This window comes from Mytilus californianus, unplaced genomic scaffold, assembly GCF_021869535.1.
Source record: "Mytilus californianus isolate M0D057914Y unplaced genomic scaffold, xbMytCali1.0.p SCAF_4, whole genome shotgun sequence".
NCBI lineage: Eukaryota > Metazoa > Mollusca > Bivalvia > Mytilida > Mytilidae > Mytilus > Mytilus californianus.
In genome coordinates, this window is record NW_026262690.1 from 95,919,978 (window position 1) to 95,935,062 (window position 15,085).

The following is a 15,085-nucleotide window of genomic DNA, read 5'->3' on the forward strand; positions in this document are numbered from 1 at the left end:
CCCCTTTACCAAGAAATTTGTTTTGCATGCACACGTATAAAAATTGCGGTTTTTATCCAACGCAATCATAGGTTTGAACGTTGTTTTTAATTTAGTATAGATATAAAAAGATGTGGTATGAGTGCAATGAGACGGCAACTCTCCATTCAAGTCACAATTTATCATTGAAAAGTACACCATTATAGGTCAAAGTACGGTCTTCAACACGGAGCCTTGGCTCACACCGAACAGCAAGCTATAAAAGGCCCCCAAAATTACTTGTGTAAAACCATTCAAACGGGAAAACCAACGGTCTAATCTATATAAAAAACGAGAAACGAGAGACACTTATGAACCACATCAACAAACGACAATTAACTACTGAACATCAGATTCCTGACTTAGGACAGATGCAAACAGTTGCAGCGGGTTTAAACGTTTTAATGGTACCAAACATTCACCCTTATCTGAAACAATAGTGTAACATTGTATTTATAATACCCCGTTCTAGATAGTCAAATCTGACCCTTTCCAATGCAAGCCAAAAAAAACATTACCCCATTTCAGACAATTTAGCTGAAAATGCAACCCCGTTTGTCAGAACATACCCGGTATCATATATATATATAGCGAGTATCCCCCGGGTAGATGTAGTGAATGGCCATTGGGGAAGTGTCACACAAAACAACCATTTCATGTATAGATTTACTTACCGTTTTGGTTGTTTAAAAACTGAGGTGTCCAAGTCACCCATCGGATGGGGGAATCAGTATAAAAAGAAACCAGAGTATGTGTTTAATTAATGAATATGCCATATTCAATACAATATTAGCAGATTACGATAGTTTTTTTTTTTTTTTTTTTTTTTAAGTACGCCCATTACGCCCTTAATTACCTGGGTAACAAGACATTTCGGCACCCAGACAAATCGGCACCCAGGTCCGAAGACATTTCGGCATCCGTTTTGGACATTTCGGGACCAGGACATTTCGGGACCAAGACAATTCGGCACCTTATTTTTTTTTCTATATATATATATTAAGAAAAATAAAAGAATTATTACAGAAATATAAAAATCCGTAAATAAAACATGTGAAATATGCATTACAAAATTTGAAAAAATAATCGTCTTTTTTTAATTAAATCCTAAACGATGGTGTTTGAATAAACATCATTAAATTTTAATTAAATCCTAATTGATTGTTAAATATGATGGTGTTTGAATAAACATCATTTAATTAAATCATAATTAATTGTAGTTATGCATTAATCAGTATTTTATGTAAGTTTATAATGAAATTTGATAATTTCTCAATGGAGATCAGAAGTGTATAGACTGTGGGACCAGTATTGTAGCAACAGCATCTCCACCTCCAGACTGCTAAAGGAATGTGCCAGTGTGTACGGACCACCACCAAAGTGACTTTGTTAAAACTTATAGTGCTGCAATACAGTCTTCACAAATAAACAACAAAAACAATAAACCACTTCATAAGATACTTCATCTAAGATACCATATACAATAATGTGTCTTTCTCGGGTGCCGATTTGTCTGGGTACCGAACTGTCTAGAATTCAATTACCTGGACCCGCCCGCGGCCCTGGGAGCCTGGAAGTTATTCATAAAAAATTCTTGAGAGCTGGATTACTAAATGTTATATCAGAGACATATATATATATACATAAAAAACTAAAACAACACGTTATAAATTTCATGCGTCCAAAGCGCTTTTCTGGATTTACCTTCAACAGGAACGCTCAATGCCAAATATGTGCTACGGTATATATATGTCTGTAGTCTCAGTCGAGAGATAGAAAAAACACAATGTATCAAAAAAGGGTAAATAGACAGAGAAAACAAGAGCAAAAAGGTTGATGTTCTTAAAAGCTTATCGAACCCTTGGAGAATGTTTTTTTTTAATAAATTATGAAATACATTATTGAAATTCGCGCCTTTTGTATATCTTACTCCCCACACAAAAATATAGGATACAGCGACATCTAGGAAAGGAATGTGGCTGTAAATTTACGGGCGGTAATTTCACCAAAACAGTCCAAAATGCCGTAAAGACGCTTTTTATTAATACTTGTCAATGAAACTTAGATGTTTATTCAATATTGCATCGAGACTAATAAAGATCTGCACTACCCTTTGTGGGAAGTTCTTTAATTTTGCAAGGTGCTTGTCAACAAGTTTCTGTGACGTCATAAGGCAATATGGCGGAAACAGAACTAAATGTTGACAGTCTGATCTCTCGGCTATTAGAGGGTAAAGAAGTTGATAATTTAATTAGGGCACTTCATAAAAATCAAAGTATCTTTAAACTGGCTGAAAAAAGTTATGATTGAAGATGTATGAGAAGAATGATCAAATTGAAAACTGGTTTCAAAACTTAGGAGTTCCCGTCTTCCGTCAGTTTCACGAGTTTGACAGTTGCAATCAACTAACGTCATACATATTCTATTGTTTGAAAAAACGTGAACCACCTGAAAGCATGTTGGAAGCCAGGTTTGACACAGAAGCTGATTAGGCCCTGACACGAGTTTGAAATAATAAGTTTACAAAAAAGGGGAAGAGGGACTATGATTTACTGCTGTACTGTAAATATGTACCCCTTTGAAGGTTGTACTATGCATATATGTTTAGTATTGCACATATTTCGAAACTGAAACCTTAAACTTTATGGATTGCTCCAGGAACTCGTATTAGATGAGCATGTGTTTATAAGTCATGTAAGAAGGGCACCTTCAATAGAGCACTTTTCGAGTTATGGTCTTCACTGGAAAAGTTCATCAATTATGCACCCCTTTATGACGTCATTTACCAGATAGAGGGGACAGCCTGTATCCCTGCACTATTAAAGTTCATCAAGCGTCTTCATGATCGTCATTATGCAGGATAAACTAGAAATAATGTTTGTTCCATAGGTACTTAATCACAATTCCCTAATGACAGCAGTGCTGATTATCAATTATAAGAATTTAATTTGCTGAATAATTCATGCAATATAGAATCATATTTTTTCATATTGCTCAACATGGGAAGGAAGTGACGATGCCCCTAAACATACGAGTGATGTTCACTAAAACCTAAGTTTTTGACAGAAATGCAATGTACTCGAAAGTGGTCTTTTGTGTCAATAGACCTTATTGTCCTTTCCTTCGCCTATATCACACTGCTCAGTCACTACGTAAATCTGGTATCACTACTTTGAGACCAGACATTATCGTTGATGTCACAATGACATGAGGAGAAGTTATCAGTGATGTCACAATGTGTGATGAGACGTTGTCAAGCTTTAAACAGTGTAAGGGAGAGGAAATGATCAGTTATAGAACGATAGATAGAATATCAGACTTTCTACCAAAAGACATTGTAAAATACATCAGCTCAACACAATGTGAAGCTTTTTTGCTCGTTTGCTGCACTCGCCAGCCAAAACGGTTCTATATTGTAGAAAACCTAATAATCTATACTTAATGCTACTTGATGGGCATTACTGGATGTGGACATCATACTCCTTCCTGTAAAATTTTAACATTACAAGAAAAATGTTTTTGACACCACAAAAAAAAACTCACTGTAAAATGAACGGCTATACTTCCAAGTGTAAAACATTCTCAGGTCAATTGTTGCTGATTAAATATGGATGGAATCAAATCGGAATAAAAATCATGCTGAAGTACAAAAGCAGGAAGCTGATATTGCAAGTTACAGTTTAAAAATGATTAAGAAAATAAAGAATTAAATCAACACTTTATAAATTTTCATGCGTCTGAAGCCCTTTTCTAGATTTACCTACACTATGAACGCTCAAAGCCAAATATTTGATAGCCAAAGATGTATTAGAACTGAAACAGTTGAACAGCTATTTGACCTAAAAGGAACTAAAGTAATAGCCAATTAATAAAAACAAGTCATGATAGTTAAATATGAAAATGGTTGTTCAAATTATTTTACCAAGGTCTGATATTTTCTACTTTGATTATAATTTGAAAATAGATATACACTGTATTACATCATATCTAATTTTAGAGAACTATTAATCATATCTAATGTTTTTTTTCATCATGCTTATAAGATATTGATTGATAATTGGTATATAGTTTTATCATCACAAGTTACAGATCAAGTTCAAATTTTTGTTTCTATAGGATTAAACACATTTTTTCTAGAGGTTATTGATGTGTAAACCGGGGCGATTAACTCACAAACTGAATAAAAGTCCGAAGGACTTTTATGTTAAGTTTGTGAGTAAGAGCCCCGGTTTACACATCAATAACCTCTAGAAAAAATGTGTTTAATCCTTATAATTCTTCAGTCAAACATTCGCGATTTTTAGTTAAGATTTTTTGTTTGATGGCTACTACATCAATTGCACATGTCGTAACTAAGGAGTTAGTCGCCATATTGAATTTCTAATATCCGTAAATGTTCGATAAATGCAACAGAATTTAAAATGAAATAGCACCTACCTCAAAAACTGCATTTTAATGAGATATTATCCGAATTTGAAGCGTACAAGTAACGAAATAATCTTTCGCTTGAAAGTTTTCATTTGTATGACGTCGTGTTTTGCCATGACGTAAATGCGCTAAATCATTCATGAAATTTCGCGGAATTTTTCATGAATTTTAATTTTATGCATTTTCAGAGCTTTAATGCAATATTTTTTTTTTGTTACATACGCATTAAAATAGAAAAAAACTGTTATGTTTTTGTTTTTCAATCTCAATTTACTGAAAATCCCGGACTCCCTGCATATGCATGTGTATCGCACATGAATAGATGGTACGAAAGTAGTTTCGGAAACATGGTTTATCGAAGTGTAAACCAAGGTTAAAAATTCTAATTAACCAATCCGTTTCAAGTATTTATAGATATGCAAATCATATAAGAATTATAGTTTAATAATTTTGTGCAGAGTTATGGTCCTTGGACTTGAAAAATTCACTCATATAATCAGTTTTCCACACTGTTTTTAGTCATGCCTGAAGATATTGACATGATATTTTTACTTTTTGTTTACACCATGACAAGTTATAAAACAAGTTAGCATTTTGTTCCAGTATAATGAATTTTTACCCAGTAGGGGACTATGTATTGCCATGCAATACTCTCAGAATGCTTGTTAAACATTGTTTTTGAATTTTATTGCAAAACATGTTATACTTCTGTCAGTGTCAAGTGTTATGTTACATCATACACATATCTATAAATTGTTAATTTGTAACGTTCTTATTTTCTTTTAAGTCAGAGGATGTCGACCAGGAAAGACAGTTCATATGACAGAGGCTGAAGTTAGGGGACTTTGCCTGAAATCAAGAGAAATCTTTCTTAGTCAGCCCATACTGCTAGAACTTGAAGCACCTCTTAAAATATGTGGTAAGAAAATAAAAATAATTTAGTATCATTCTGAACACTATGTTTTCTAACTGTTACGAAACAATCCCATTAGTGAATTGACAAATGAAAATTTAAATTGGCTATTTTCTATTAAAAAGATTGAAATATGGTGTCATTCTGTACTTTCATGGTCCATCACTTCGAACTGTGTATCACACAGCTTATTTGGTCCCTGCCTTTCCCAATCACTGCCAAATTGATTTAGACAGCTGTATTGTAAGTCTGTATTCTTTCAGTGTTGGCATTTTACATTGTATGTCATTGTAATAAGGAGAATTTGGAGGTGTGCAGACTTACAAAGTAATTTTTTAGACATTTGAAAATCAAGCACCAGGTTAACACATTTTATCTCCAAATGCATGATTAAGTCCAGCTGACAAGACACTGAATAACCCTAGTCATTACTCATTCATGCATGACACTTAAATACCAGGCTTAAATTTTTCCAGAATTTCAGCAGGCCTAAAGAAAATTGGACAAGTGTTTGCATACATGTAGTACAAACCGATAAACTGATACCATAATTTAGCAGTTGTTTTCAATTTAGACTTGTTTATATATATATATATATATATATATATTGTAATTACAAAAATTCATTACTGACACTTATCTCCTGTTTGAGGGTTAAATGTAAAATATCAAAGACAAATGTACAATTTATATACTGGAATTTATTATTATTATTATTATTTTGTTCACTGAGCACTTTAAATCGTTTTGGAAATTGAGGCTATTCTCTACAGTCAAATGTTTATGATAAAATTTCATATTTCTAGGCTTGTGCCATGTAAAACTATCATATGCTCAGTGTAATGCACTAATTTGATACATTTTGTATTTTATAGGAGATATTCACGGACAGTACACAGATTTATTACGGTTGTTTGAATATGGAGGATTTCCACCAGAATCAAATTACCTCTTTCTAGGAGACTACGTAGACAGAGGCAAACAGTCACTGGAAACAATTTGTTTACTTCTTGCATATAAAATCAAATACCCAGAGAACTTTTTTCTATTACGAGGAAACCATGAATGTGCTAGTATAAACAGAATATATGGCTTTTATGATGAATGTAAGACTTGGTTTGCTATTAGACTGTATAGAAAAATGCATGATTATAATTACTTTATTACTAGTAAGTCGTTGCTAAGGTTCAGAAAACACATTTATGGGAGATTTATTACTTTGATACCACTTGACCGTGGAACTCAGATTGGTGATAATAACATAATCTGCACTTACAAATGTATATGACTGAAATGGAAAAAATTTACCAACTAACACACCCTACTTTTTATATCATAATCAGCTGATAATACATAATAGAAAAACAAAGGATATGGCATATCCATCCATGACACAAAATCAGTACATGCACAGAAAAAAAACCCACACACAATAAGCAAAGGAACAGGGCTTTTATTGCTGTTCTTCATCTCAAAGTCACAGTGAGGCCTTCAACACTGAGCAAAGAAAAACATACACATTTAATTTTAAACTTGCATCTCACTAATGTTCGGTCCATGTATAACCTCAACAGTTCACCAATACACATCATTGATAGATGTATGATTTAGGAATAAAAGATAGTTACAAATTTCAGAACTGGGGTTGAAAGTAAGCAGACATTCAATTTGATTTATTTATGACCTAGTAATATGATTTTAGGTAAAAGAAGATTCACAGTAAAGTTATGGAAAACCTTCACAGATTGTTTTAATTGCTTACCAATTGCTGCTATTATAGATGAAAAAATATTTTGTTGTCATGGAGGTATGTTTTGGATAAATATAGGACTGATGATATGTTTGAAACATGTATAAGGGCTGTTTCAGAAGTAATTCGAGGGGTTAGTCATGGACACTCACAATTTGAGTAAAATGCAGATCCTGTGTCCTATTCCTAAAAGGGTCTGACAACACTCTGTTCTACTTTCTGTTATGAAGACCTTTCAGGATTCTATGTTTTTTTTTGTACACTTTCAAAAATTTGAAGGCTGAAATTTCATTTGCTGATTTAATAATTCCCAGTACAGAAAGTAGAACAGAGTGTTGTCATATAGATCCTTGTAAGTGATGACACATGATTTGTATTTTCAATCAGATTGATTTAATTCTGTTTTATTATTAAAGCTGTTGTGAAAAAATACAGCCACCAATCAATTCATAATTTAAGTGCCTCTCAACCCCCTAATATAGTCAGTTATTGAACAACCCTATGTGAGAATAAATATTTTTTTTGATTTTTGACAAATCTTCAGACTCCATATTTCAATAATGATAAGGAAATTTTAGTTTACAGATTTTTTTTACTTGAAAAATTCTTTAGTTAATTGATGGTACTTATTTTGTGGAATTCACAGGAAGTACTAAACTGTTATAAAAAAAAGTACAATGGTATTTAATCTATTCTTCCATCTCAATTTTTTACAGATGATACTGTAAATTCTGTTTTTTAATTATTGCGAAAAATTACAGTTTCACAAAAATGAAAACTCACATTTTAGTTTTTGATAGTATTATTTATATGAAACATTTCCTGAAATTGAAATATCAAAACTAATGTCACATTTTTGTCCATTGTACAACAGTTGCAATAATAAATGCATGCAAAAATTTCTTAATGTACAGGAAGTACTATCTTTCTATAGATGTGGAATTAAAATACAGCATTTTGTATGGAAACAATTGTAGCATTATGTCATCCACACTGTTGTTCTAAAAGTAAAAGTTTTAATTAATTCAGTCATGCCTAAGGTCGCCGGACATCAGGCAAATGCCAGTCAAAATTGGTTTGGTCCTGTAAGGTGATATGCATTCCTGGACCAAATGACCAGTAACATTTTTTGTTTTGTCCAAATCATATGTGTAAATGTCCTGTAAAAAAAAGAGTTGGTCCACTTAAAAAGAATGGTTTACTGGACCAAATTTCCAGTTGATTTCTCAAAGCCTTGGGAACAACTGTTAATTGAGATGTTTATAAACCAAATAAATTGTGTATTGCTTGAGATGAAAAATCCTTTGAAACATCATACACCACATGGGTTTAAAAATATTTACCATTGATTTTTGTAGCACACACCTTAAAACTTAATTTTATGATAGAAAAAGTGCATGTTTGTGACATTTAAAATGTGTTGTATTTTTTAGGACTTTCACCAGATTTACAGTCAATGGAACAAATCAGACGTATTATGAGACCAACAGATGTACCAGATACAGGTAGATAAATTTAAGAACATTTAATTAATCTATTTAACAAATCTATTGACATCAATTTCTAAATGCTAATATACAAGCCATATAAAACATTGTTATATCTTTTTAAACGTTAGAATGAGGGCTTTCAGAAAATGTGAATATTAGCTTAGGCTTGATGACACAGTTTGACCAGTCCATCATTAAGATGATGCACAAGGAAGATTTGTTAGATTATAAGAAAAATAGGGTAATTTCAGAAACATACAGAACATTTGTTTCTAAAAAGGATAATAGAACAATAAAGAACCACAAAACATGCTTTTTGTGTTCATATCTTTTTTAGTTTTGCCTGAAGGTTTTTCTTATTTTATTAGTTTAAAAGTCAAAATTTGTGTAATTTTACCATAATACAGAATTTAATGTGATTTCATTGCTTTAGAAAGGAAATTTTTAAATTAAAACTTTAATGTTTTAAGGTACAAATCTGCAAAGGTCCCTAATCATATACAAAATATGAACTCGATGATATGCATTTGATAAATAGGAGATATATACAGATAACTTAAAAGAAACTGTGTGTTGTCTTTGACAGGTTTATTGTGTGATTTATTGTGGTCAGACCCAGATAAAGATGTCCAGGGATGGGGAGAGAATGATAGAGGTGTGTCGTTTACATTTGGTGGTGATGTTGTTAGTAAATTCCTCAACAGACATGACTTAGATCTTATATGCAGAGCGCATCAGGTAAGTTATTTATTGAAGTTACATTCCAAGAAAGTAGTTTCCCTTGAAGTGATATGAAACCCTTTTGTGATTAGGTAGCTAAAAGAATTTATAGAAATTTACAACTGTATGGGTAAATCCTCTGTCTATTTTTGTCTTGTCTTTGAAGAAAGTCGCATAATTTGTAAACTTTTTGTAAAAAGCTTTTAAATTTCAGGGGGAAGAAGACTTGGATGCTTCATATAAAAATAAGAAGATGTGGTATGATTGTCAATGAGACAACTTTCAACCAGAGACCAAATGACGTAGAAGTGAACAACTGAAGGTCACCATACAGCTTTCAACAATGAGCAAAACCCATACTGCATAGTAAGCTATAAAAGGCCCTGAAATGACAAATGTGAAACAATTGAGACAAGAAAACTAAAGACATGATTAATGTTCAAAACAATAAATGAAAAACAAATATGTTAAACCGCAACAAACAACAACCCCTGAATTACAGTCTCCTAACACAGACAGGCACCTACAGATTGTGGCTGGGTTAAACATGTTTGCTGGCGCATACCTTGTATAGAAATGCGTTATGTAACAAAGTTTCCATAAGGTCATATGTCTATTGTCCTTGACCTTGTTGAATGGTTCAGTGACTAGTATTAATCATACATAAGAATCTGTGATCAGTAGAAACATTATATTGTATTTTAGGTAGTAGAAGATGGTTATGAGTTTTTTGCCAAGAGACAATTAGTAACATTATTCTCAGCACCTAATTACTGTGGAGAGTTTGATAATGCAGGAGGCATGATGTCAGTAGATGAAACATTGATGTGCTCATTTCAGGTAATGCTTAAGATGAATAGGTTCTAAGAAGTTCTGGGTTATTTGTGAAGGGGAGAAATCATGTTTTTTAACTGAACTGAAGCCTTCTTGAATATCAAATGTCACAAGTAAATAATACAATTGAAAACAAATTTGCATTGCCTCTTATTTGGTTACTCTTTCAGCAGATGAAATGTTGTCTTGTAAGAAAAGGGGCCTAGGGCAATGATGATGGATGGCAAAAAAAATGTTAGGTGTTCTCATATGTTTTTATACGACCGCAAAAATTTTTGCGGTCGTATATTTGTATCATGTCATCATCGGCGTCATCCTAAGACATTTGGTTTCCGAACAATAACTTTAGTTTAAGTGTATGGATCTCTATGAAATTTAACCAAAAGGTTCAATATCACCACAAAAGGAAGGTTGGGATTGTTTTTGGGGGTGATGGTCCCAACCCTTTAGGAATTAGAGGCCAAAACAAGCATTTTTTTAGTTTCAGGACAATAACTTGTGTATAAGTATTTTGATTGCTCTGAAATTGTACCACAAGGTTCAATACCACAATTTTTTTTCCTCAAAAGAAAATTCTCTTCAAATATTTTCTTTTTTGGGGGGGTCAATTTCAAAGATTTAAGAAATTGTCAATTTTCCAAAGAAAAAAATTGGGGGTCACAATTTATTTTGCTAATTCTTTGTATATAGTCTGAAAACAGATTTACTAAGTATTGCGCAACAGCACAGTGTATTGTACAACAGCAAGAAATCTTCAATTGAATATAAATTCAAATCATACAACCAATTTCAAGTTCTTTGGCTACATTTATTCTGTGTCAGAAACCTATAATGTGTCAAATATCTAATTACAATCCAAATTCAGACCTGTATCAAGCTTGAATATTGTGTCCAGTTTGCCCCAACTGTTCAGGGTTGGACCTCTGCGGTCTTATCCAGCTGCGCTCGGCGAAGCAGTTTATTGGAAAATTTATTCAGGGATCACCTGTTAAAAATCATCACAAAAACAGTTTTGCTTTGTTTACAAAGTATTCTGAACTTTGTTTAAGATAATATTCTTTCATCATGTTGAAGGTAGTGCACTTTTGTCAAGGCTGTTTATTATTTGAAAATGCAAGTCTTGGGCTAAAATTTGCTCATGCACCAGAAAAATTAACTTCCATGGCTAACTTGAAATTCCTTTTTTTTGCTTAAATAATGAGATATTAGAATTGTTTTATACATTGCTATGAGAATTTCTTTCTTTCTATGTATTTCTATGATGAGGCTGATGTTTTCATTTTAGATTCTGAAACCCTCTGAAAAGAAGGCAAAATATCAATACGGAGGATTAAATTCGGGTAGACCTGTAACGCCGCCAAGAGGGCCTCAAGCTCAGAAGAAGAAATGACAGGAACATTGACTTACGAGAAGATTGCAGCTTGCTTATGACAGAGACATGTATTAACATATCACATTACACAGCTTGTTAACCAAACTAAGTTGGGCAGATAAAGGAAATCCAACCATTCATTGTCTATGCATCCCTTTACTAAACAATTGCTGACCAGTTAATGCTTTATTTTATTGTAGAGGAAAAATTAGTGAAAAAAGAATTCATTTGGGCATTTCATTTTTAAGTTTCAGGTTTTCTTCAATGGTTTCTGTCTGTCTGATTAAGTCAAGTTTTGGTTATGATCTTTTTAATTAGGAACACTATATATATATACATATGTTTTTCAAATGATCTGAATTGTAATAGATATTATTTTTTTATATTTAATTGTTAGTGGTGATCTAATACTTTTCCTGAATGAACCAAACAGCAGGTTGAGAATAGCTCATCAGACACTGGTTTTTCTGCCGAAGGACTAATTCACATGTGTTTGATGTTAGGTCTGACAATTCAGACTTCAGTGCACATAGAAAACCATTGACTAACTTCAATTTAATGTTTGAGAACTCTGTTTACATGTTGAGTTTATCATTTATGTTTACAATAACATTTTATGTTAAGTCATTAATTTTTTTTCATACCCTAGAGTTTGATTTTGCATGTGTAATTAATTTGGTACATAAATGCAGTGAAGAAATATTGCATTATTGAGTCAGTGCCCCAGGCAAAAGTATATAGAAGGCGCTGTGCCTTGCAACTGAAATTTTGCACCTTTTTAATGATAAGGTAAAAACCAACTTTTCTTCCTTCATCGTCGCCATCTACTTGGGTTCATAAAACACACACTTAATCATTAAATATGACACTTGCTACCTATTTATAATCACCTATGAATTAGTCATCACTTGCTCAGGTGAAATTTACGACCCTCTCTTATCCTTGTGCTCTAAAGCATATTGATAACAAAAGATTTTCTAACTTGTACCGATTAAATAATAACATTTTTAGTAATATAACATAAATGTCAAATAAATCCATTTTTTTTTCTTGTGAATGTGCTAAAGCGCCCTTTATAAATACACCCCTTTATTTTAAATCCTAGCTGGAACACTTGATTTATGTCTGCTCCAAGTACATTTTATAGATAAATACTAAGATTAAGATTAACATTGTTTGTGTGAACACAATTTAACTATAAGACTGTTAATTTTTGTGGCAGTTTGATTTTTAAAGGATATGTAATTATTTTTAGCCCGCTGAGTGTTCAGGAGTGTGATTTTTGTTTGATTTTCATTTGATTCAGTTCAATGTTGTACATTTTGCAATTTTGAGAAGGATGATCACAAAATAAAATTGGTAACTACAAACAATGCAAACAAATTGTGTTACAAATTTTGTGAATTTTATATTTTGATTATCTTTCCTGAAGGTCATCAAGTATATTTTGTTTATCTCTTCGTATCATTCAATTTGTATAGTTTGTAATATTGTATGTTACAACCAGAAACACCCTCTGTTTATTTACATATTAATCATTTGTTTATTTTTGGGGCTGTTACATGATAAAGCTCATTGGAATGTAGGAATACAAATACGATGATTAAGGATTTTATTTGTGAGTCACCAATCAGATAATTTAAAAGAATATTCTGATTTTTTTGGTTATTCTCTTAACAAATAGTTATGGGATTGTTTTCTAATAAATGGTCAAACAATAAACTGTTTATGTGAACTTGTACACGAGTTGTAGTTTTTACACACAGAAAAGATTTGTTTTTTTAATACATTCATTTCACAAATATTTTTATGTTACATTATTCATTGACCTTGTCAGATAATTTTATTTATGCAAAGTTCATTTTCGTTGTAAATTCAACATTCTTGTAGATGTTAATTGTTCATAAATTTAAACATTAAATTTGGAAATGATATTTACTACAGTGCACAGTGGTTCACATTAACCTCTTTTGTAAAAATGATTTGTAAAACGTATAAAACCACAAATTATTCAAGAAACCATTTTTTTTAACACATACCAAGTACATAAGGGATGCTGTAAAAGCAATAACATGTATATTAACAAAGTAAATCGAGAGGAAAGGCTGTATAGAAGACAGGGCAATACTTCTGATAAACAGACTTATCTATGCATACATTTATGTCTATTGTTACTGTTGTCCTCATATCTTTTTGTTTGTTAAGTAAATTATTTATACCTACGCTATATGACATTTAAATAAAAATAATAATGTACAGTTGAAATATGCTTTATTGTTTGATTATGATAAATTTCTTGAATCCACTTCCAGCCTCAGAACAATACTTTGAAGATTGATAGGCATTTTTATAACCTGCCTAAGACAGTAGGGGCATTATGTTTACCTGTCTGTGCATTCGTCAGTAAGGATTTAACCAAGATTTTACTGTTCACTTATCAGGTTAAAGTTTTAGTGTAGGGAAGTTTACCATAAAGGTAGTACACATGTTCATCATGGTTTGAAACTTTGTAAAATACTGGGGTATATGCCACATTAAGTGTTTGACCCAGATTTCGAACATTAATTTAACATAGAAATAGACATAACACAAATGAACTAAATTGAAACAAATTTGAATTTTGTGTCGATACAGTATTTAAAGATAAATAAAATCAAAAGTATCCATGAGTGGAAGACTACTGTTCTACATTACATTTTCACTTCTGAAGAAATACTTTCATGTAAAATTCAAGAGAAATATAAAAAAAAAATTTCTTCAAAGGGAGAGAAATTGATTATTATTAAAATTTGGTATCTTTATTTTTGGCATGGAAAGTGAGTGATGTCAGAAAAGACAAATCTATGTGAATTTTTAATGATTGAAGGGACTATCTACAGAAAAAGAAATGGTTTCATTTTTGATGACTTTAAAAAAGAGTGGCGAAAGATCCCAAAGGGATATTCAAGCTCATTAGTAGAAAACAAACTGACAATGCCATGGCAAAAAACAAAAAAGGATGAATAGCCAAACATAAAACACATCATAGAAAACTAAAGACTGAGCAACATGAACCCCACCAAAACAAGTGGGATCTCCGGTGCTACAGAACGGTATGCAGATCCTGCTCCACATGTGGCACCTGTCGTGTTGCTCATGTAAGTACAAACCCGGTGATTAGTCTAATTCTGTAGGACACTTTCGAGGAATAGTGGACAGGAATGTGGCTACAACAATTGGAACATATCCGTCATTATCTGTGAAACATATTCCATAACGGTCAACTTGTGATGATTTTTTGAAGGGATGATTTCAACTTCACTTTGAAAGCTTGGTTCAATAGCTTCCTTGTAAGCAGTAACCCTCTATCAAGGAAATCATGATAGGAAATGCAAGCTCTGTCACGTAATGTTGTCATTTTAGCATTTTTTCATTCCGTTTCTATGTATGTTGGCGTATGTTTTAGTAGCAGTTCGGTGTTTATGTTGTTCCATTGTTTTCCTCTTATAGTTGATGTGTTTTCCTCAGTTTTGGTTTGTGACCCGGATTTGTTTCAGTTTAATCGATTTATGACTATTGAA

At 32.3% G+C, this 15,085-nt stretch overlaps 1 protein-coding gene across 1 annotated transcript; it reads left to right on the plus strand.

The window, feature by feature from the left end:
- The first annotated feature begins 2,181 nt into the window (after window positions 1–2,181).
- LOC127698994 (serine/threonine-protein phosphatase PP1-beta catalytic subunit) lies at window positions 2,182–13,790 on the plus strand. The gene is made up of 8 exons (XM_052202789.1): window positions 2,182–2,248; window positions 5,234–5,365; window positions 6,235–6,465; window positions 7,062–7,166; window positions 8,543–8,614; window positions 9,186–9,337; window positions 10,025–10,159; window positions 11,439–13,790. Exons 1-8 carry the CDS (start codon window positions 2,197–2,199, stop codon window positions 11,541–11,543), a joined length of 984 nt encoding a protein of 327 aa, XP_052058749.1. The 5' UTR covers window positions 2,182–2,196; the 3' UTR covers window positions 11,544–13,790.
- The last annotated feature ends 1,295 nt before the right edge of the window (window positions 13,791–15,085 follow it).